General features: G+C 49.9%; 1 protein-coding gene across 1 annotated transcript in view; it reads left to right on the forward strand.

Moving 5' to 3' along the window:
• Positions 1-23,520, forward strand: part of CGNL1 (cingulin like 1) — a 124,169-nt gene extending 100,649 nt beyond the window's left edge. The window contains exons 13-19 of the mRNA XM_029951969.1: positions 3,182-3,343; positions 6,141-6,230; positions 16,821-16,904; positions 17,548-17,672; positions 18,606-18,714; positions 19,025-19,188; positions 20,402-23,520. Of these exons, the coding sequence (XP_029807829.1) occupies positions 3,182-3,343; positions 6,141-6,230; positions 16,821-16,904; positions 17,548-17,672; positions 18,606-18,714; positions 19,025-19,188; positions 20,402-20,534 (867 nt within the window). The 3' untranslated portion in view covers positions 20,535-23,520. The remainder of the gene's footprint in view (positions 1-3,181; positions 3,344-6,140; positions 6,231-16,820; positions 16,905-17,547; positions 17,673-18,605; positions 18,715-19,024; positions 19,189-20,401) is intronic.
• Positions 23,521-24,028: the final 508 nt, after the last annotated feature.

The following is a 24,028-nucleotide window of genomic DNA, read 5'->3' on the forward strand; positions in this document are numbered from 1 at the left end:
GAACAACGGGTATTTATTAAAGACCTCTAGAACACTTCTGGAAGGACCCTGATAGCAAGTCCCCTTTGCTTCAGTGCCATGTGATACAGGACTCCACGCATCATTGAAATTAGCATAGTGACATCACAGTACTCTTTGGCATTAAAAAAAAACAACGTCATTTGCATTTCTGTGGGAAATGGGAGGGGAGATTTGGATTATTTGCCAGAACACCAACAAACACATGGTGTGCTGTTTTGATTTCAGAAAAATCACAGTGTCACAATGGCCCCTGCAAAGGGCTTCCTGTTGCTCTCTGGGTGATGGTTATTATTCTGCTAGAGTCTTCCGATTGGAAGATTAGAGAACCTCTAGTTAGATGAGGAAACTGAGATCCAGAGAGATTCGTTAAGGCCAGGAGGACACCAATATTGTTTATCAAAGAGCAGTAATTCAAAAAAAGGATTCCTTAGGATGAGAACAAAGATGGCCCTTCCTAAAGTTTTCTCAGTGGTGTAGCCCTGTGAGACACAGTTTCCACGTGACTGGCAGAAACGGACACTTCCTCATTCTGGAAGGACACTGGAGTCAGATACCGCCCTGCATCAAGTTATGGAAATCAGGGAAGTTGTTTAAAACAAAAGTGGATTAGGGGTGCCTGGGTGGCTCAGTTGATTAAGCATCTGACTTCAGCCTAGGTCATGAACACCAAGTTCCAGCTCCGCATCAGGCTCTGTACTGACAGCTCAGAGCCTGGCGCCTGTTTGAGATTCTGTTATCTCCCTCCCCCCCACCCCCCTTTCTGCCCCTCCCCCACTCACACGCTGTCTCTCTCTCAAAAATAAATAAACATTAAAAAAACTTTTTAAAAAAGTCAATTAACAAGCTAGGGTCACTCTTGACTTGAAAAACTTACACTTCACTCTGTTCACTACCCCTAACCCTGTGTTTTGGTTGAGTTAAAACTGTCCATTAACAAAAAAGTGGTTTATCCTCAGGGCCTTCTTTGCTTTAAGAGAAATAGATGTTTTACGAATGGTACCTTTGGTGTGGAATTAACGAAGTTCTGATGAAGGTAATATTTAGAGAATTAAGACTCAGAATTTACTGTTCAGTTTGTTTTCTAAATCCTACTTAGCAAAGGGCAGTTCTGACCACTTAAAGGTAACACAAGTGGGCTCAAAAGTTTTTTGCTTACTTGTGATTCCAGACACTGTATGTATTCTCTGGTGCATATCTGTATTGGGTACTCTTAGGTTGACAGAGCCCCTACGAGATGTCAGAAGGACATTCTAGGCGTTAGAGGGTAGGGGTGTGCTGGGCAGTGGGGTTAAGGGATGTGCCGGGCATCGGGAAAGGCGTCAAGAAGGGTGGGCTGTTCATTTATCTGTCAGTCTTTCTGACTCTCAAACCTCTTTTCGGGTATTATTTCATTTGATTCTCATATGAGCTCTTTTAGGTAGGTTTTATGCTTATCCCATATTACAAATCAGGAAATTGAGTCACAGAGGCTTTTTTTTTAAATTAAGACTTTATTTTGGAGAGATTAAAAAAAAATTTCAGTGTTAATTTTTGAGAGAGAGCACAAGCAAGGGAGGGGCAGAGAGAGAAGGAGACACAGAATCCGAAGCAGGCTCCAGACTGAGCTGTCAGCACAGAGCCTGACGTGGGGCTTAAACCCACAGACTGTGAGATCATGACCTGAGCCGAAGTAGGATGTTTAACTGACTGAGCCACCCAGGTGCCCCTGGAGAGAGATGTATTTTTTTTAATGCTCTGGAGTATAGTATCCAAAGTATGTTCCATCGCTGTTTTTCCTTGGGATGATTCTACCCTTGTGCTCTGGCTCAGTTACCACCAAGCCAGATGAGGGTCTTTAATCCAGAGAGGTCTTCCTCAGGCTATGCCATTCTCATGGAAAGGCCACTTCCTAAAGTCTTCCCATTGGGCTTCCAAAACTAGCCTAACCTGTTGGGCCACCATGAAGACCATCTTTGAGGCTTCCTCAGCTCTCTGTGAAAATCACCCCAAAAGGACACTGTTTTTCTTTAATTAAATTTTTTTCTTAATGTTTGTTAATTTTTGAGAGAGAGCGGGCGTGCAAATAGGGGAACGCCAGAGGGAGAAGGAGACACAGAATCTGAAGCAGCTTCAGGCTCTGAGCTGTCAGCACGAGCCCGATGTGGGGCTCAAACCCACAAGCTGTGAGATCATGACCTGAGCTGAAGTCAGACACTTAACCATCTGAGCCACAGAGGCACGCCCAAAGGATGCTGTTCTTTAGTGGAGTTTGCCACTTGCTGTCATATAGTCTCTGAAGGAAGTAGTATATCCCCTGTGTAGTTATTTCCAAGACTGCTTTCACCCCAGCTCCACGAGGGAAGGAAGGTGGAAACAACAGAGATAATGTTGATCTTCACTGAATCAATCCACACAGATGGGTATGGAACACCTACTGTGTGCTGAGGTGGCTGGTCCTCTCAGGGAGCTTCCAGAGAAGTAGAAAATATGAACAACCCCTTGTATATCAATCTCTTTGTAGCACTCTTCAAAGCCTTTAGTTCAGTGCCACCTTGTGGATAAGAAAAACACTGTAAATTATAACAGCTGATAGAGGATTTTCTTCTAGAAGGCAGAGGTTTTTCACCTAATACTGCACACTTATATTATTAGACTTTTAGGCCTGTAGGTTGTTTTGGGGTCATTAGTTCAGTTTTTATTTTCACCTGATCTTGACCCTCCATTGAGATGCTGCTGGTACAGGTGCGTAATAAACAGCACTCTAGGAAGCACTTAACTAGTCCAGTGACTTTTAAGGGTTTTTGGCCATGACCTATATGGTAAGAAATACATCTCGCATCGCAACCCAGTAATACATACATCCACACAAATATATGAATATGTTACAACGGTTTCATAAAACAATATCTGCTTCTACTGCTCTACTCTGATATTTTCTGTTCTATTTAATTTCAAGATGCTAACCAACATCTACTAAATTGAATTTGGAACCCAATGGGTTACTACTTGTAGCTGGAAGAGGAAACTGAGACCCAGAGGGAGTTGGAACTTTCTCAGGGTCTCCTGGTCTCCAGGATGTGGGCATCCCCTGATCACTGCTGGGGTCAGCCTCGCGCGGTCTGTCCGGATGCTATCCAGGTATCCTCATGCAGCCCAGGCAACTGCCCACTCCCCCTTCTAGATGCACCTGATGGAAGAAGAGTTACGGGACCACCAGAGAGCTCAAGATGAAGCACTTACAAAAAGGCAACTTCTGGAGCAGACACTCAAGGACCTGGAGTATGAGCTGGAGGCCAAGAGTCACCTCAAAGATGACCGAAGCAGACTCGTCAAGCAGATGGAGGTCTGTAGGCCGCGCAAGCGTGAGCTGGGGCCTGGGGAGGGTGAGCACGGGACACGAGAGAAGCCGTCTCTCTGTGCACGCCTAAGCCTTTGGTTTTCATCCTCTGGAACAGCCAGACCTTCATAGTCATTTCTTGATTTGAGGAAGAAGGTGGTAGTTCATAGACGCATAGGACATCAGAGCTGAAAGGAATGATGGAAACAGTGCCCTCATTGTCTGTGAGAGGAAACAAAACAGAGTCCCAAAGAGGCCAGGTGATCTTACGTAAGGGCACAGAGCGTTTCCTGGTAGTTGCTTTGGGGATGCTTCCAGCTGTAGAGGAGGTAAGGCAGCTGCACATCTGGAGAGGGGCTGAGTGGAGGCTTGCACCCGTGCTCCCTGACTGCCGGCCCTCACTTGCCTCACCACAGGCCCCACTCCTGTTGCCTTACTCTGGCCTCTTTGTCTGACACACGGTCCAGCTTTGCCAAGGCTAGCAGCAAACTGTGGCTCGGTTCATGTTTGGATGCACCGCAGGTACATGGCCCAAGACAGTGGGTCAGAATGTGCTCACTGAAGTCTCCAGCCGGGGTTGGCCTGTTCACAGGATGAGAACACAGCACGGCAGAATAGTGTGAATCAGGGAATAGACGCTGAACATGAGCAGGCTACCGAACATGACAGGGAGGGACCTTAACGTCAGTCCACCTGAGCCTGTAAACAGAGTAATCCTCAAGAACAAAACAGCCCCAAACCGCAACAGCCCCCAAACACCCTCCCTCACATCTCAATGGAATTTAGAGAGAGAGAGACAGAGAATCAGCCCCACATCTAGTGGAGAAGTTAAAATTGTCAAGGTTTTGATAAAAGTGCTCAAAGACAGGGAGAGATCGTTTGAATTTAAAATCAATGGAATTTCTGATTGGATTTTGCAAATAAATAGAAATAAAACCTCCAGGGGACTTAGTAGCAATATCTATCTAGGGGGTGGTGTTTCAGCCATTAAAGGTTTTATTAAAAGGGCCCTTTTTAGAGGCTAAAATAACCTGGTTACAGTTCTGTTGTTCTTTTGTAGGATTGCTTTGCATTTCGCTGTTGTCCTGGTTCTGATCTCATTAGACGGGGTCCTTTTAAGACAAGCTAAGGTCAGCCTGGTTAACTAGGAAGTGATTTTTCAAGGACCTAAGCAATCAGGTTAAAAGCACGCTAAAGCCTCATCAGGCAGTGGCATAAGAATCTTTGGTGTAATGACCCCTGACCCAGCCCCCTGAATGCTCCTGGTGGGTTTTGAATCATACAGGCTTTAGGCAGGAAGAGAACTCTGTGAGGAGGTGCTTTTACCTGAACACTGGGTTGTCATCTTCTAGAATGTTCTGATTAAAAAAGGACATTTCTTTTTGCCAAGTTCATGTCTAGAAGCAATAACGTAGCTGAGCCTCACCCTGTGCAGTGGTTAAATGTTTCTCCATGTTTCACAATGAGTAGCCCTCAAGGCCCTACCATTGTGAAGCATACTGGACGGTGTCTCCTGCCGTAATAGGCGGCTGGCAGGACTCTCTTGCCTGTTCTTTCACTAGCACTTAGCAAGTTAAATCTCGGGACTCCAGAGCTCTGTCAACAATGGGCATTTTCTTTAGACTCAGAAATTCAGGTGGCTGTTTTAGGTAAACGTGGCACTTGGGGACCCTGGGTGATTCCTGACAAGGGCAGAACTGTCCCTAGAAGAGTCAGGAGCCACTGAACAAACATGGTCTTCAGCACAGAACCCCGCTTACTCTTGCAAATTGGACTTTGGGACTCCAGTCCCCGGGAGAGAGCTTTCTGGGTTCCCTGTAGATTTCATTCACCAACAGGGAAGAAATTCACAGACATTTACTCATTCGCATGAGTTCTGTGAGTCTTATTTTTGGCATTTACAGAGGCGTCCATAGCTTGTCAGCCAACTTTGACAATTGCAGAGACAGTGTTTACGTACAGATGCTACAGACTCATGTTTAAAAACGCACCATGCTAATTGCTTTTTAGTGTGCATGGCTCTGAGTTAACCCAGACATATGACAAATTGGCTAGTGACAGGAGAAACATGTGCGCAAACCCCACAAGTAGAGTGGTTTGTGTTAGAAGCCTCTTCTTTTTGTACACACAGCTACTTCGAAATGCTTTTCTCTTAGCACTCCGTGGTGGTAAATGAGGAGCCAGCAAGGAAGACAAATGACAATTTTTTTGTAATGCCTGGTTGAGCAGAATGGATCACCACTGTGTCTGTGTTACTCTGGTGCAGATTTGGGACCCCACAGTGCAAAGTGCGTGGGGTTCCCTAGAAGGAACAGGCAGTTGCAAAAGTATGTCGTAGGCTTTACTCCTGCAAGGCTTTGGAAATCCTGAGCAGAAGAGAGGAAAAGCATTGTCCAGAGCTTGGGATACTTAGAGCACTGTGTCTTGGATGATACCTGAGTGCCCACATTCCCTTTTAACAGGTCACTTGGAGACCTTAGGCTTAGGTAGATCTTTGTAAAGTTACTGATTCAGGAGGTGGGGGGAAGACATGAAGGAAACCTGTTAAAATATCCCTAGTGCTTATGTTAGGGTTTTTTCTCCTTCTATGTATTTTAGAAATGCACAGTACATGTTACATTATCAAAGCAATAAAACACAGTTTTTTGGCAGTGTGAGAAATAGATACATCCTTTCCCCAAACGCTAATGATCCCCTGCTGGGATCTGCCCTTGAGGTTTTCTTTCTACAGGGAAGTCCTTGCACTTAACCTCGGTTAGTGCAAGTTCCATAGGGTTGTGTTTGTGTCTTCCTTCTTTCTTAGGACAAGGTGTCTCAGCTGGAGATGGAACTGGAAGAAGAAAAAAATAACTCGGATTTGCTGTCTGAGAGGATCACTCGGAGCAGGGAACAGGTACTGTGTGTGGTTGAATGATGAATGGTTGTCCTTTGTGAAAAAGGAAACGTGAGAGGTTAAACCCACAGATTCGGTTGGAGGAAGGAAGAACAGTTCTTGCCTTATGGAAATGATGGCAGACTGAGTAGTCCTCCCTGTAATAAGTCACCAACACGGAGATAGAATGTACAGCGTAAAGCATACGAGGTAGAAGTTCCCAGAGTGCTTATGGATCACAGTCGGCTTGCCATGATAGGCACAGTGCTTTCAGAGCAGAGGCTCTAAGACTCATGAGTTCAACAAGCAATTGTGTGAAATTTGGTGGCAGGCACGGCGTGGTGTCATGGGAAGGGAACGGTGTGGTGTAGACTTGTGCTTTGAGAACCCATATAGACAGCTAGGAAGCATTCACCGTACAATAACAGTCCCTTCCAAGTGAATGCTTTCTGCGGTTTGCAAAGGTAAGAAATTCCCCTCATCCTGGAGACAGCAGGGCGATCTTGCTGTCCTCACGCTGTAGATAATAGAACTCATTTCCCAAACCATACTCCATGTAATCCCAAGGGTTTTGAATTTTGTTTCAATTTTTTAATTAAAAAGAAAGACGTTGAGAGTGATCACGCATGGAAACATGGTGGGACAGGATTCAGAATACGCGGCGGCAGTTGCGAAGATAACCCATGTTCACTAATCTCAGCCTTTCATTTACAACGTACCCGTGGCTGCCGGTAGAGACCTCTGAAGGGATGTACTCTCGGTGACAACTCCGTGGTATGCTGGGCTAAAAATGGTACCAGAGAAACTATACTTAGACACCTAGAAAGCTCTTCACCACTTGATTTGCTTTGGGCACCTTTTTAATTAAACATTGCAAACAAAACCTAAGAGCCTCGGATGATGCTAAGTGAGAAAACTATCTGTATAAAGGATTAAAATTAAAAATCTGAGAAAGACAAAGTTCCAAGCTGGTAGCTCCTCTTCAGAGTCAAAGGGGAATCACTGGCTTCTTTTCCATTTGCCACTGTTTCCCTGTTGACGGGCTCTTTGCAAACAAGTAAGGCAGTCCCGCCGTGTTGCTCCTGAGAGTGGAGAACTTGCAGTTCCAGGCTCCATGCCCCCTTCGCACTGAGCTCAGATGCAGTTCTCTGTGCATATCCCGGTGCTGTGCCGGTAGCATCCCACTAGAGGGACGGCAGCCCATCCAGCCGGAGCTGCAGAAGCTCACAGAAAGACTCGTGAAAACCTGAAGTCCAGATGGAGAGCCCAGCCTTGACTCTTGTGCCCTCACAGGTTCTTTTGAAAGTCTGCATTCTGTTAAGTTCTTTCACTGGTATAAAAGCTGCTTGGTGACAGGTTCCTGCCAGCTTGGCCGAGCGGCCACATCGCCACAGGGCATTTCAGGATCTGCTGAGCATTCATGGTAACAGAATTGGCCATGAATTTGTTTTGCTAATGCTTATCGTACTGTAGGCAGGGAATGGGGGGGAGGGGAAAGTCTGTCATTGGTCCATAACCAGGCAGGGAAAACAGACTCCCAGACCCCATGTTTTACACCAAAACCAAAACACAGACACAGTGACACAGAAAGTGTTGCCTCCCTCTGCTCAGCTGATCGCCTACCACTCAGAACACTGATCATGTAGATGGTTTCTTTTGGTCCCTTCTTCCTCCCCTGAGGATGGCAGCATGGGAGGCATAGAACTGCTCTCTGATATGGCCAAGGTCGAAGATACTTTCACGGAGCTGAGAACTTGAAGTAAGCCCAGGAGGAGGTTAGGGAATGAATTTGGTTTACTGGAAGGAGCACCAGGCTGTGCGTGTAGGACCTGACTCCTGCACCAGCCCCTGGGAGCTCCGGGAAAGTCCTAGCCTCTCTGAACGCAGCCTCTAAAGTCTATTTGCCCAGGTGAATTCTCGAGTCTTCTCCAAATTCTAACATTGAGGTGCTCTGACCGGCTGCATGTAACCAAGTGTCTGAGACACTCTTTACTTCCCCATCCTTCTCTGTGTCTGAGCTGCATGTCTGAAGACAGGCTTCTCAAGTCTCCGGCTTCTGTCCTGTTCATTCTATTTTCCTCTTCTGTTTCTTTTCTGCCCCCGGCCCTCTCTGAGGTAGGGAGGGAAGGTAAAGCCTGGAGTCTTTTGTAAGCGGAAGAGTGGAGCATCATGTTCAAATTGATGTAGGAATTGCTAAAACAACAGCAAAACAAAACAAAACTCCTGACTTGATGTCTCCTGATCGAGTGCCCATGGCCCTTCCTCTGGCCTTTGCCGCTTCTGGATTTGTGAGGAAGCATAGCGTAGAGAAATGGACCAAATACCTGCCTCACAGGAAAGCATTTAATTCTCATTCAATGTCGAGCTTAATCTGAGACTTATTTTTTTGCTTCTTAAAGGCTCCAAGGAAGAGTATAGACAGGTCCTAATTTCAGTCCACTTACTGTAACTTTTAGGGCCATGGGCCTGATGCCTTCCTGCCAGAGTCAGAGAAAAGGGGAAACTTCCAAACCTAAGACCCCTTCTTCTCTCCCTTCAACCTATGACCCCTCCTTAACAGGGACATCTGCTAAAGAACAGGAAAGACTGCCTGTCTGATAGCTCCACGCTGATTTATAGCATCAGCCCTAGACGCCCAGCAGACTGCCATCAGGCTCTGAAAAGGGAAGGCTCGGGGAATTTATACTTTTTGGATCTTGCTCTCTTTAAATTGAAAAGGAAAAGGTTACAGCTCTTACTTCAACCGTGCATTCTTACAAGCTTCCTTTTTGAATTTCGCTTCCCCCCAAACATCTCTCATTTTTTCCCTAGTCTTCGTGGTAAGGCTTAGGTAGAAAAGCTAGGGGGAAAAAGTTTTCCAGAAATATTAGCAAATGGCCAATCCATTTCAGAAAATCTTAGACCTGACGAGGACCTCCAGGTTCCTCTCCTCAGACTTCTCGTGCCGTGCACCGGAGACCGGAGGCCCAGGGCCGCCCACGACCTTGCCAACTCACACAGCCAGTTAGTTGCCTTTGATCTCCTGATTCCCCAGTGTTCTACCTTCCAGTGCCCGTAACATTATGTGACGGATACCTACTGTGTGCGTCAGTTGCATGTGGTAAGGCTGCAAAATGATCAAAAGTCCTTGAGTGCTGTCTTTGAAGAAATGGGTGCTGCCCCGGAAATGGATAACTAACAAGAAAAAGCAGCAGATACTAGATGCCAAGTGTGAGATTCAGGCAGCTAATGAGGGAAGGGCCATCATAGCAGGGGTGACCATGGGAGTTCTTCGAGGAAGGCCATCATAGCAAGGAAGAACATGGGGCTAGTTCTGAAGAAAGAGTAAGATTTAGACAGACCGAGGAGTGGGAAGGGAATCCTGGATAGAATGGATGATGTGAACAAAGATTGGGAGGTAGGGTGTTTACAGTGTTTCGAGGAGCACTGAATGGACTGCTGAGCCTTGATCAGGTTTCTGGTTCCCATAAGGGAATAATAGGAGCTAGTTTGGAGAGGCAGGTTGAGGGTGTTGAATGGACCCTATCTTGAAGGCAGTAGGGAGCCATCAAAGGTTGTGGGGCAGACAGAGAAGCATACACAGTATTTCTAGAAGGTTAATGTGGTGGGGTTGGGACAGGAGAAGAGGAGACCAGGAGGAAGCTCAACTGGGCTGTTTCAGGGACAGAAAAGGAAAGGCAGTTTTGAGATCAAACATTCTATCTTTTCCATGGTTTCCCCCCCCTCCTCTTATGCGTACATTTGACACTCAGTAAATGGTGGGCACGTTATTTGTGAGTTCCCAGCCTTTCTAATAAGGGCTTCTTTTCCATACATGCTCAGGATGTTATTTTTCAGACTGATAGGTTCAGGGAATCCTAGTAGAAAAGTATTTTCAAACTTTTTGGACCCCTTGGGTTTTGTTTTCAGATCTGGCTAATAGGAAGGAGAAGGGATCAGTTTAGACCTGATAAAGTGACGGCTTACTCTATAAAACAGAGGTTTCTGTTTTTGAAACTGAATATGGTTTCACCTTAGGCAGGAAGGTTTCTAACTTGTAAGTTGAAGGTAAATTCATTTAAGTAGTGGATATTTTACTGGCTTTGTGGTCTGTTTAAATCCAGAGAAATTCTTTTTGCTCTCCTTCCTCCAAAACCATTTATGATAGCTGTCTTTTCTGAGGGCTCCCTGGGTGCTGGGCGCTGTGCCCTGTGCTGTGCATGTTTTCGGTCACTGTTTCCAGGCCTCGTGAGTAAGTGGCCACCCAGGGTCACGCAGCGTGTAAGGGGGGAGCCTAGGATTTGACTCCAAAGCCTATTGCTTCCCACCTGTTCCCATCATCCCAGCTCAGACTAAGACTGGCAAAGACCCGCCCCTCCCCCAACTACATTTAGGGCCACTGTTCCCAAGTACAAGATAAAGTCATGGTGTCTTTCAATATGGATGAGGATTTATGTTCACCTGACCTTCTCTTGACTTGTCCTGTGAGCCCAGAATTTACATAGTAAAAGAGGCCCGGCATTGGTGTGTTTTAAATGTGTCAGGCTGATGTTCTAGCTCACTGGGCAGTGCTGTGTCATTGCTAGTGGTTGAGTACAAACAGTTAACAGTAGGGCTGGGCCTCAGTGGAGAGCCATTTTCTTGGCCACGGAGGCCAAGGCAACCCAGCCTAGGGGCAAGGTGATTCATCTAACGTAGGCAGCTGGCAGACAAGAGGAAAAACACCAGCTGGAGAGCTTTGGTGGCTTGATGGCATTTCCAGGGGCTGAGTGAGGCTTCCCTGTGGCCTTGGCAGCTGTGGGATAAGTCCCAGTGGATAAGGCTGCAGGCCTCTACAGGCATTCCCAGGGGGTGGGCTCCGATCTGCTCCTCGGTCGGCACCAGGGGGATGCATCCTCTAGGATGTGGTGCTGGGAGGTGAGACTCCTTTGCAGTCAGTGACAGAAGGATCCTAATGGGGTTGTTTCTTTTCTTCTTATGAAAACAGTCCACCTCTCAGAACTGCTTTCCGTTGTATGGGCTGCTCAAAACCCAGTGTGTATAGTTGGTTAATAATGATTTTCCTCCCTTATGATTGAGGATCTTCCTGGTATTTTTAATAGCAGCCAGGAGTGTAGGTCACAAGGCCCTTTACAGCCCAATGGTAAACACAGGCGATGGGGTAAAATCCCGTTATTAGCAATCATAAATATCTCTGGCTTCTCGTTAACCCGGAAGGCAGCTGCTTTTATTCCTGAGAGCTGGCTCAGGACATGGGTGCATCTGACATAAACCGCACTGGAATCTGATACTTTTATTTCTGAGCAGAACGCTCTAGGTTTAGCGTTCCTTCAATCCAGCTGTGATAAACTGTTGCTTTCAGCTCCTGTTCTGGTTTTGATTTGATTGGAAAGTTTTTATTTGGTCTGTTTAATGTAATTGAAGGATAAACAGCATATGAAGCACTAAACTTATATATATAAAGAAATGTTTTCCCAGACTAAGATTTATTTCTCTAGTTCAAAGGAGGAAGCTGGCCAAGCTAGAGGCTTTTCTTTTCTTTTTTTTTCTGGCCGTTGCAGGCTCAGAGGAAGAAGGATCTGATCTGGAATCTTCTCAAGTCATTGGGCCAGGCCTAGAGATCAGTTTATTGAGCAGAACTAAAACCCAGTCTGGGGAGCTGTGTCCATCACTTCACGTGGTATTCCTTGTATGAGGCTCCACGTAGTGGATTTATTTTGGAATTTTCTGTAAGGTTGTCTTCTGAAGAACCAAAGACACCTATCCTGGCTGCTAAAAGCCTTGGATTGCAAAAGACTCTAAAAGAATTGATGGGCCTGGTCCACAGTAACTGTTAAGTTTTATGGTTGCACATTCATTCTTTCCTGTTCCTGGTTCTGATTTGTTTTGTACTTCCATTTTAATAGCTATCTTTTGAGGGGGTGTGGTGAAGTATAAATAATTACTGTTTTGCTTTTGTTTTTTGGGGTTTATTTGGTTTGTTTGTTTGTTTGGAGCACCACCCTTTGCCTGGGGCTCTCCAGGGTGGTCTTGAACCTGAAAGGCTGCTGGTTTGCTGACCCCCCCGAGTGCCTCTGCCCTGGGAGGCCCATGTGCTGACAGGACCCAGATTTTCCAGCCAGGGGCCGTGAGGGAACAAGGCTTGGGCGCTGGCTGCGTCTTTAAGTCACAGGTTGGTCCTGAACTCCCAGTTTGGGTTCAGAGCTGCGTGGCCCCTTAGTGGGCCTCAAATCCCTCCCTGGCGCCGTCCGCCTCACTCCTCTGTGGAGTCCCCACCGAACGCGCTCTCCTTGTGAGATTTGTCTTTCATTGAGAGACCAGGGTTTCCCACGTGTGCTGAGAGGGAGAAAAGGAATGAATGATTTTTAGCCAGAAAGCCTGGGTTAGAATCCCAAAGCTGCTTCTGACATTCCCAAACCTCCTACCTGGAAAATGGGGTGATAACGTCTGCATCACAGGGTGCCAGGAGGATGGAGGGGCCCACACGTGCCCAGGACACTCACGGTTGCCAGCCGTGCCTGTTGCCGGGGGCTTTTGCCTCTCAGCATGTACGTCCCTGCTCGGTCCTCAGACCTGGAGCACAGCTGGAGCAGTCACCACCTGACCCCCTAAGAGCAGATGCTGTTAACAGCTGCAGTGAGGCCCCTGCCTCTGCCGGCCTTTTACTGTCTTTTGGTATTTTTTGGCCTCACATCTCACAGCAACTGTTAACCTACAGTTCTTCCTTAACCCACACTTTTGGGAAAATAATTTTCCTTTCCTTCCCTCCCTCCCTCTTTTCCTCCCTTCCCTGCCTCTGAGGTATAGTGCCTGCCTCCCCTAAGTCCTGCATTTTGCTCTCTCAGAGGCTCAGAGAACGGTCTCTCGCACTCCATGCTTGCCCCAGCACTGGGCCTGCATCCTGTCCCTCCCCGTTCACGGTCAGCCTCCCCTTCCAGCTCCCTTCTCACTGTCCAGCGTCTACAGCTTTCCCTTCTCCGTGATTCTCACCCTTGCCTGCTGATAGGTTTGGGACCCGTCTGTGGCAGTCCTCTTTGGGGAACCTCATGTCCCCAGCCCTCCAGCCGTAGGTGACTCTTGTCAATGCTGGAGTTCCCAAGAGAGACATTAACCTACCTCTTCACACCTGGCACCTTCCCAGTTTCTGTTGCTGGGTTCCCCCTCCGCCTTGCCTTCCAGAGTGCTTTTCCCTGGGCTTCCTTATGCCTGACCTTCCTCAGTCCTCACCTTTCTTGACTTTGGGGACAGGCAGTGTCCTGGTTTCCCCCCAGCCTCCCCTAATGGGAGTTGGGGATGCTTCCTCCCCAGGGCACATTTCTGGGTCCTCTTCATACAATTCACCTCGGGGGTCTCACCCACGGCTTCAGCTGGTGTCACCCAATTTCCGTACTTGTGTCCACAACCTCTCCTGGGCTCCACGTGGAGACGGGGCTGTTTACAGGACCCACTTCCTCCAGGGGGGTGAGGACAGAATGAGACAGCACTGTAAAGAGGCTCAAGACTTCCTTTAGTGAGTGTAGTCCCAGTGCTCACTCCTGTCACCTGTTCTGACAGGCCCCGTGTGACTGCTCCCTGTCCCCCATCTCTCAACCTACTTGTCCCCTGCCTCTGCGTGTCCAGTTCCTCCAGCAGCCCGTCCTGTTTCCCACCTGCCGCTCTGACTCACCGCTGGCCCTGCTTTGGCAAGCTCTGTTCCTCTGCTGCCCCCTTCAGGCCTCTCAGGTAGATTGCAGCTGAGGGTCCCTTTCCCAGTCCTCTGAGCCTGGGCTGTGACCGCTGCCATGTGCTGCATGTACGGGACTGGCTTGTTTGTCCCCCACAAGGCTATACTGCGGCAGGTCCCGTGTTGATCTTCAGTGTCCTAGGACTGACTGTGTAGTGTATTCTGCCCCATCCCATCCTCCCAAGAGCTGCTGTCCCCCAGCACACAAGTCGGTGTTCACAGACACACACTCACTCGCACCTCTTCTCCAAGGGTGCTCCTCGGAGCCTGGAGAGAAGGGGTGACTTCTCTGTGGCCTGAGGATGGGGGCAGTGGCCTCTGGCTTCCTCAGGAGAGCCACACAGCACCCCAGAGGGTGGTGGAACCACTGAAATGTGCTTTCACCGTCCACCGTGCTTCAGCCACCTCAAAGGGCATTCACAGGCTTCTTGTTCAAGTATCTTCCTTGTTTTAGAGATGAGTCTGCCTCCCAAAGGTGAGGTGACTGAGGTCACACACAAGTGAATGCGGAGCCAGGAAAGGAGCTGGGCGGCCACTGCTCATCTGTGTAATTACTTCCCATCACAGTGACAGTTTAACCGTGTTCTTAGTAGAGTGCTGGCCTCTGCCCAGGGGTGTGAACAGAAAGCTCCCCCCCGGGAGGCACGTCCCAGCCCCGTGGGCTAGCCGTGTTGATGCCCTCCGTGTGTGGTGTTGTGTGTCGGCCCCGCTCCAAGTGGGCTGTGAGCCTGCATTCATTAGCTGTGAACTTTGTGCTCCTGTGGCAGTTACAGGAATATTCCAGCACCTTTATAGCATGTGATTCTCAAGGGCTCTGGGGCCACGCAGGGTGGGAGCCGGGTCACGGGCAGAGTTCTCCGCGCTCTGCCGGCTGACCCTTTGCATTGCTGGCATTCTTCCCTGCTGCATGCATGCAAGGATGCCCTGAGGAGACTGCCTTCTCCCCAGGTCTTGGTTTTTACAAGACAGCTGTATTCGAACTCTAGATTCATTTGAAACCTTTGCAGCAAGTTGGTCCAGAGAGCCAGGGCGGGTGGAGTTGTGGGCTGTGAGTAGGTTTGGTCTGGGTTCTAGTCCTGATGTCTCTGGTCACATGTATAACAACCCTGGGCATCAGTCTCCCCTGCTGTAAAACTCTGTCCACCCCCCTGCCACTTAGAAGCCTGCCCATCAGAAATGCAAGAATGTGAGCGTTTTTTTGTTTTGACCGCACAGGTACCCCCTCACCTAGGGGCACAGTCCCAGCCTCCTCCATGTCCAGGCCCTGCCCGTGGCCTGCCTCATTCCTCAGCACTCTCTGTCACTCACTCCAGGCCAGCCACACCGTGCTGCTCGGTGCACGTGCACGGTGCAGGGACAGTGGGAGAAGGGAGCAGATGCAAGTGTGGCCCGGCATGGTCATGTCTCCTGTTGTTCCCAGGACTCCCTGGGTCTTGCTTTCCAGGCAGATGGACAGTGAGGGGTGAGCTTCTCTTTTCCTCAGCTGCTTGTGCAGGTAGTGAAAATCTCAGTGGAGGCGGGAAATTGTTAGAGACACTCCCCAGGCATCCGGGGGCGCACACCTCTGATCCCAGCTGAGCACCCCGCTACAGAGGAAGGGGTGGGTTTACTGTACCGGTTCCCACCGTTAGTTCTCCTGGGCTCTTCAGGATGCCCTCTGCTGGACAGTCCTGGGAACAGGGTCTGGGGCCTCTCCCTCTGGAGCTTGTTTCCCTGCTGCTGAAAGCCTGCGGGGGATGGGGAACAGAGGCAGGTGATAGGACTTCTTTCTGGGGCTGCTCAGCTAGCCTCATTTCCTCTTACTACAGAAGAAATCCTCGGTAACATTTAGCCTTCGCCACGGCACCTGCAGCCCCAGTGTTCTTGCTGACTTTTGTTTCTGGCACACGAAGGGAGAACTCTAGCAGCCTCTGAGATAGGCTAACTGTAGACGCCTTTGCTCGAGTTCGGACTTGTAATGTAGCAGTCAGGAACTCAGATGAATGCTAGCACCCCCGTTACTAGTTATGTAGACCTTGGGCAGGTTGGATCACTGACTCATCCTGGTTTGCCTGGACTCAGTTTTAGCATTGGAAGGCCTATGACCTTGAGAACATCCTCGGTCCTGGGCGAGCTAGCTGGAGTGGTTGGTCACCAAAAAAATTGATGAGCTTCTCCAAGCCCCAGTGCCTTCAGCAGAGATGGTATTGTCTACTTCCTAGGGGGTTTCTGGGGATGTAACAGAATAGTGCTTGTGGAGTGCTAAGCAGGTCTATCAGTTTTCTAGAGCTGTTGTAACAAAATGCCACCAATGGGGTGGCCTAGAACAACATAGATGAGTTATTTCACAGTCCTGGAGCCCAAAAGTCTGAAATCAACGTGTCAGTAGAACCATATGCCTCTTGGGCCTGTAGGGGATGCTGCATTACCTCTCCTAGCTTCTGGCTGTTTTCTGGCCCTTTGGCATTTCTTGACAGTAGATGTCTCCCTCATTCCTCTCTCTTCACGTGGCCATCTTTTCTGGCTGCGTGTCTGTCCTTGCATCCAGACTTCCCCTTTTTATATGACCACTTGTCCTATTGGATTAGGACCCGCGCCCCCCCCCCCCCCAATGACCTCATTTGAGCTTGGTAACCTCTGTAGAAGCCCTATTTCCAAATAAGGCCATATCTTAGGTATTAGGAATTAGTCTGTACCTCTTTTGGGAGGGACACAATTCAGTCCATAGCAGCAGGGTTACTGCTGTTTGTATCATTATCTTTGCAATCATCATGAAACCAAGAATATCTAAGAAACAGCTCCTGCCCCCAGGAGGAAATGGCATGATGAAGAGGAGCTTGGCAGTTGGGATTCGGTCCCTGGGAACCATCTGAGCACGAAGGGTACAGAGACAGCCCGTCTAACTGCTGGCTTTGTTCTCCTTGGTGCAGATGGAGCAGATGAGGGCCGAACTACTCCAGGAGAGAGCTGTCAAGCAGGACTTAGAGTGTGACAAGATTTCCCTGGAGAGGCAGGTGAGGCTGGCTTTGGACAAGACCCCTCCCCCCCAACGGGGTCTTCTTTTCATGGCATCCCAAGAACTCTGGGACATAACTCATCTGAGAGGTGGAGATGTTCTGAAGGTCTTTTCCAGAGAGGTTTTCCCAATAATATTAAATCTGCCTGGAGGTGGAGCAGCTGGGGGAGGAAAAATTGCAGGTGGTGGCTTCTGGATCCTAAGAAGGCAAAAGGAATGAAAAAGAGCCAGGAGTTGCCAACAAAGCTTATTTGAATCATTTATCTTACATGCTATTGATGTAAATTCTTCACTGAATACCATGGATGATATCGGCAAAAGAGTCTATTTCTCCTGCCTCCTCCACGTCTCATAGGTTTGACAAAAGATCAGGGCCACACCTGTTTGCCTGACATCCAGGAGTCCTAGGACGCACCAGAGATTTCACTTGGGCTCCTCCAGGCATGTGGTAGAACCTCTTCTCTCAGCCTGCCAGGAGCTGAGTGCTCCTGTTTCCCTCCTGGAGACCTTGCTCTTGCCCAGCCCCCCTGGGGCCGTGCATCCTGTCATGGAAGGCAGGCTTATCACAGGTGCCCACCCTGTATCCCTGCACAGAGAGCGTGCCAAACACACACCCCTCATAGCACCCTGTCTGATTCTAGAACAAGGACTTAAAGAGCCGGATTATCCACCTGGAAGGTTCCTACAGATCCAGCAAAGAGGGGCTGGTGGTGCAGATGGAGGCCAGGATCGCTGAGCTGGAGGACCGCCTGGAGAGCGAGGAGAGGTGAGCCCAGCCAGGACCGGCTGCGGTGCAGAGGCCTGGCACGTAGCGGTGGTCACATTGCAGAGCGCCTTCCCACTTGTGTCTCTTCCTGTCCTCATGAGCCTTCATGTGAGGAAGACAGAGCAAGTATAACAGATGAGAAAACCGAGATCCGTCCCAGTGAGTACTTGAGGAAGGCAGCCAGGCTGAATATCCATGCGCAGGACACCTACTCCTGAGTCCACAGCTTCCCCACCATGCCGCTGCCCCTCCTCCCGCCCCTCAGCAGGACAGGCTGCCTCATAGGCTACTGAGTTTGAGCTGGATTAGAGGCAGGGGGTTGACGGCCCCCCCCCTGGGGGGGCCAGGGGTATTGGAGCAGAGGCCAAGTGTCATCTGAGAAATGGGCGAGACTCCCACAGTGGGTGGGAAGCATTAGGATCACTCATTTCCTGCAGATTCTCTGCAGCTGGCTCTAAGATCACAGCCTGGGGTAGTGCCAGGTCGTGCTTGACTGGCCTCTGTTCTCACTCTTGACCCCCACCTTCCTGGAAGGGGCGAGGTGTGTGTGTGTATGGCACTGTGCACTATCTGTTTTCACTAGGACTTGGGTGCCAGGCTGGGGCAACCTGACCCCTGCGATGCTCAAACCTGGCGGTCAGGGAGCCTCTCCTGTACAAAGTAGAGTCTGGGACGGCAAGCACTCAGGGCAGCTCCAGTCCCAGCTCTGCCTGTCGCTGACCCTGTGGCTTCAGGCGAGGCATTCTTCCCTGAACCCCATTTCCTCACCTGTCCGGGGAGCAGCCCCTTCGTCCCATACTGTCGTGTTCTCCCGCCCTAAGCGTCATGCTGACCAGGCCGCCTGGCTGGAGCTTCCCCTCCTCCATGGCCTGGCCTGGGCCTCCTGAGGAGCTGGGATGAGAGGGTCGCATTCTGTTCCCCCCACCTTTCCAGGGAGCGGGCCAGCCTACAGCTCAGCAACCGACGGCTGGAGCGCAAGGTGAAGGAGCTGGTGATGCAGGTGGACGATGAGCACCTGTCCCTGACTGATCAGAAGGACCAGGTGAGGGACCCTCATTATCAAATGAGGTGTTACCCGCTCACTGCAGGAGGGTGATGGAGTTGTGGAGTTTGAGTCCCCTCTTCCTCTCCCCACAGGTGCATCTTAGAACAGTGGGACCTTTGTAGCCTACTTCAGTAGGGGGCTCAGCAAGCCCCGGCCCCTGAGCTGAGACTGGCTGCTCCCCTTGCCATCTCTGGGCCTTCTGGGGAGCTGGTGGCTGGCCTGCCGGCCTGCCTGTGCTGAACTCTGCTCCGTCCCGGCTGAGCTGAGCAACCGGCTAGCACTCAATCCACCCTCTCTCCCAATGCAGCTGAGTTTGCGCTTGAAAGCAATGAAGCGACAGGTGGAGGAGGCCGAGGAGGAGATTGACAGACTAGAAAGTTCTAAAAAGAAGCTGCAGCGGGAGCTGGAAGAACAGATGGATGTCAACGAGCAGCTGCAGGGACAGCTCAATTCCATGAAGAAGGACCTAAGGTGGGTGAGTGGGGTGGCCCCGTGGGGACCATGATCCCCCTGACATGTGAGGAGAGCTTGGTGCTTTCAGGGCATTCTCACTCATCGTGTCTGAATCCTGTTCCTTGTTGTCACCTTGAGGGGTCATCCCATCCTAGAGAGTGGCCGTGTCCACTTGGGTCACCCCATGTGTTCAGTCGGGCCTCACATGTGTCCTCCTCATACCAGTCTCCTGATGTCAGCTGGGCAGTTCATCCTTCTTATCCCTAAGGGGAAACTGAGGCTCAAAGCAGGAGGCCCAGCTCATACCACCATGGAGGGGACAGACCAGCACTTAGGACTTCTGTCAGGAGAGAGCTGCATCTCAAGCTCCCCTGCCATGATCCTAAGGGGCCTGGGCATGGGGGTCACTTTCCCTGCCCCAGGGTCACTGGGGTGCAGGGTGAGATTAGGTTCATGCCCATCCACAGAGCTGAGCCTTTCTCGGAGGCTGACTCTGCTGGCGGCATACGTGGGTCTCCTGTAAATGGATGGGAGACCCCAGCCCATTGAGAATCCTATAAACAGGGCCTGTCCATCAAGAGCCTTGCCCCAGGGCTGGCATTAGGGTGCACCATTTAAGGGGGCACCAAAAATCTCAGTAATCAAGATAGATAATTAATGCAGTATTATAAAAAATAAATGCAAACAGCCCATGGTAAACAAGATACTGAAATTTAAGATGGGATCAACAAGGGGCGCCTGAGTGGCTCAGTCGGTTACGCTTCCCACTTTGGCTCAGGTCATGATCTCACGGTCCATGATCTCTCTGACAGCTCAGAGCCTGGAGCCTGCTTCAGATTCTGTGTGCCCCTCTCTTTCTCTCTGCCCCTTCCCAGCTTGTGCTCTATACCTCTCTGTCTCTCAAAAAAAAAAAAAAAAGTTAAAAAGAAAAAAAAAAAAAGACGGGATCAACAACAGCACGCTGACAAAACATATCGCAGCTTGAGGCAAAAAGAAAACTCAGTACACCCCAACGTGTCCCAGCCCTGCCCAGCCCTGCCTATCAGCACCAGCCATCCGCGGGCAGTTTGTGCCCCGCTGCTACAGGAACTGTCACGTGCACACCAGCCCGTGGGCTTCTGTGCCAGCCGGTGGGGTGGACAAACAGGAACCCGAGACCCTTCCTTCGTCCCCTGGGCAGAGACGGACCACAGCCCAGGGCCTGGACACATGCCCCCTGTTGTTTCAGCAGACTCAAGAAGCTGCCGAGCAAGGTGCTGGACGACACGGACGATGACGACCTCAGCACGGACGGGGGTAGCCTCCACGAGGTGCCGCTGAGCTACACCTTCCCCAAGGACACCACTGTCATCAGCCAGATCTGAGTCCCCCTCCGGGACCGTGGAGGTGGCCCCTCAGGCCTCGCAGGGACCCCCAGCCGGCTGCCTGCACCGGGGACCTGCAGCTAACTGCGCACGCGCGGCGGGGAGCAGGCGAGGCAGCGCCCACGCGGTGCAGAGAGCCGGCGCCCCCTCTTCACAGGACAGGCTGATTCCTCCACGTCGCAGTCTTCCCGGGGTCTCTCATGGTAGCACGCCTCTCCCGGCTCAGGCAGGTGGCTACTGCAGCTTAAATGTTGACGTGCCAGGCACAGGAGCCAGCACTCGCTGCGGGGTTTAGAGAACATGATTTGGCAGGAGGAAGCCCAGGTTCTGCATGCCGTCTGCTGGCACCGTCTGCAGCGCTGCTGCCGTCCCCCCTCCCGCGCCAAGGAAAAGGGTCCAGAGTGCTAGTTATTATCTCATAGCCGCTGTGCAGGGGAGGGAGAGGATGTATAGACTGTACATACTTTAATCCTGATTCGCATGGACTGCTGCTGCTCCACTGTGGAATGTTACAGAGGCTTTGTAGGGTGGCTTGTTTGTAAACTCCACACTTGTACTTAGTTTTCAAAACATGGAGCTACTAGATTTTAAATATTTAAGACACAGATGTGAGAGAGGGTAGAATACAGACTACTTTGGACATCAGAGTTGGAAAAAATGAATCGTCATGGTGGTCAGGGACAATTAATCCTGAGAAAAGAAACTCAAGTGGTCTTGGTAAATAACTTATGGAGGGAAAGAAAGTCTGCTTACTTACTTTATCTAGAATTTTGTTATAATTTCTAAACCCTGCTGAGACCCAATTCCCAGTCACCAATTGCAATGTCTTTTCCACATTTGGGGTAGGGAGACTTATAAGTAAGGTTTTGGCAAATGATATAGTTTCTGGAGGGTTGGGGTCTTCTTGTCATTTCTTATTGGTCCTTTCCTCCCTCTGCCCATGTCAGGCCTCCAGGTAGCTTCCTTTGCCCAGGGCTGCTGGGCGGGGAACATGGGGTATGGGGACAAGGCTCCTGGACCACAGTGTGAGGAAGAGAAGGCAGTGTCCAGTAAGATCATGGGGAAGGAGAGGAGAGGAGGTGAGCAGGTGTGTGCGGGTGTGTGGAGGAAGGAAGAGAAGGAAGTTCTTGAAAGCTGGGAGGATGTGTAGACAAGGGGCAGGTTGACCAGGCTCTCGAGTTTAGGGCAGGAAAGCAAGGGAGAAAATGGAAGTCGGGCAGGAGCTGTTTCTGTACAAACTGGAAGGCTCCTCCGAGCTTCCTGGGACAGAGAGACATTGGCCTGCACCAGGCATGCAGTCATTGGAATTGAGTGAGGTCTGTGGTGAGACCATGGGGCTGGGACAGATAATAGGGGACCATGGAGTCAGGAACACGTAGTATCCCAGTACTTCCTCCTGGCCTTTCTGGTGTCACCTCCCACCTTGACTGTTCTAGGTATGACCAGAGGCCAAGTGCAGTCACACCTGGGCCCCCATAGGTGAAGGCAAGAGTGTAGAGCAGACAGCTCCGTAGGGCCATGGCCAGGGAGAGAACACTGTAAGATGTGTGTGGCTGTGCACACACAAGTGTGCGCACACACACACACACACACACAGGGGCAGAGAGAATAGTGTTGAGTTGCTTTGACAGTATCCCCAGGCATCCTAATAGATGGGAAGCCTGTGAACCAGAGAACTCTGTGACAGCTACCATGAGGAGCAGGGAGTTTCAGTGCCCTGCCTACTCCAGGTCACAGAGGCCACTGAACAGGATTCAGGGGACCAGCTGGGTTTTAGGGCAGGTTCACCATCCTCCCATCCCCCTTGGAACCAGGAGAGCCAAGCCCTCCTCCACCTCTGCTGACTTGAAGTGGTTCTTGCCTCTGATTACTTATTTGAGGTGTGGAGAGATTTCTCTCTTTAGCCAGTCATTCAGCAAATATTTATTGGGCATCCGTCATGTGCCAGCCACAGTGTTTCGTGCCTGCAATACAGCATTGAATAAAGCAGACCAGAATCCCCTCCTGGAGTGCAGTTAGGGGGAAGAGGGGAATGACAACAGTCCTACAAATGAACACAGAGGCTGAGCCCCTCTGTCCTCTTGAAGACACAACAAGCCTGATTCACTGGAATTCCCTTCGACTCTCAGTGTATTCTTGGTTTCCCTGCTTCCTCTACCATCAATTTGCCTAAAGAAGTCAGCCTAAAAATGCCTTGGCTCACTTGTAACTACAGGTGGAAGGTGAGAAAGGTCAGAGGTGCAAGAACTTAGGGGCTGAGTGTCCATCTTGGTTTGTGAAAAAGTCACAGTCTCTCTTTCTGGCCAGTTCCGTGTGGTAGCCATGAGGCTGGCTGCAAGAAGCAAAGGTGCCCATGAAAAGAGAACAGAGATCACCATTCAAAAGAGTTGCACCCTTACTGTAAAAGATGGGCCGCTGTGTATGTTAACAAACACATCATCCTACGTAAGGATGGCTCTAGCAGTGAGGCGTGTGGAATAGTGCGCTGGGAACAACATCGGACTGAGACCTGAGAGGTGTTTTCACGTCCCGGCTCTTCTTGCCCCGGTGACCTTGACAGGGGTGACCTTGATGGGGCTTGTGCTCCAAAGATTGCCTGGAATAAATGAGGACCGTGGCGCAAGGTCCTTACCAGCTCTGATGTGCTATCATTCTTTGATTTTATTGTATACTCAATTCTGTTTATTGCTTGAAGAACTAACCCTACTCAAGAATATTTTCTTTAGCTAGCTTAAAAAGAAAAAAATATTTTATTTAATAAACAAATACGTGGCCAAATACAATGCTGAGGAGACAATCATCGTATATCTTTATAATTTTATTTTCCTGCTTTGGAGTGTCATTTGACAAAGGCAAGGGGCTTTCGGGGTATGTCTGGCTGCTTCGGTTCGTCCTGGGGAAAAGGTGTTCGAGCACAGCTACCTCCGTGTACGGGAACTGGAAAAAGCAAGGTTGCCTTTCAATAAATGGTGTCACCCGGCAGGAATCTTGACTCTCTCATTATTTTGACTCCCTTGTTCTCTCTGGAGCTTGGCTCTGTGTCCACCGAGAAACAGCCAAGGTGAATGGCTAGAAAATGCTTCAGGAGTTGGAACTTTTCATGCTTGGGACCCATTTCTGAAATAGAAGGGCGGGCGTGGGTGGGTCATTGGCAAACACTGAGAGAATTAATATGCCTGCGACTGATGATGTTCTGAGAAACCCAAACTGCCAACTTTGCAGAACGAGGCAAAACGGGAAGTGTGTTAGCAACTGAGAATAAACAGAGACGCCCTGTTTCTTCCTTGTTCCTAAACCGAAATGGGTTCTCCAACAATCAGACTTTACATATGATCTCCCTTGATCAGCAACAGGCTGACAGCAGGTACCAGGGTCCTCATTTTACAAAAAACAATGATTTCTCCACAGAAGGGACCTATGCTGCTCATTCTGTGTCCTCAGATACATGCCCTGTCCTGTTTCCCGGAGGCTGCTCCCTCCGTGGCCTATGGCTG

Source organism: Suricata suricatta, chromosome 9 (genome assembly GCF_006229205.1).
Source record: "Suricata suricatta isolate VVHF042 chromosome 9, meerkat_22Aug2017_6uvM2_HiC, whole genome shotgun sequence".
Taxonomy (NCBI): Eukaryota; Metazoa; Chordata; class Mammalia; order Carnivora; family Herpestidae; genus Suricata; species Suricata suricatta.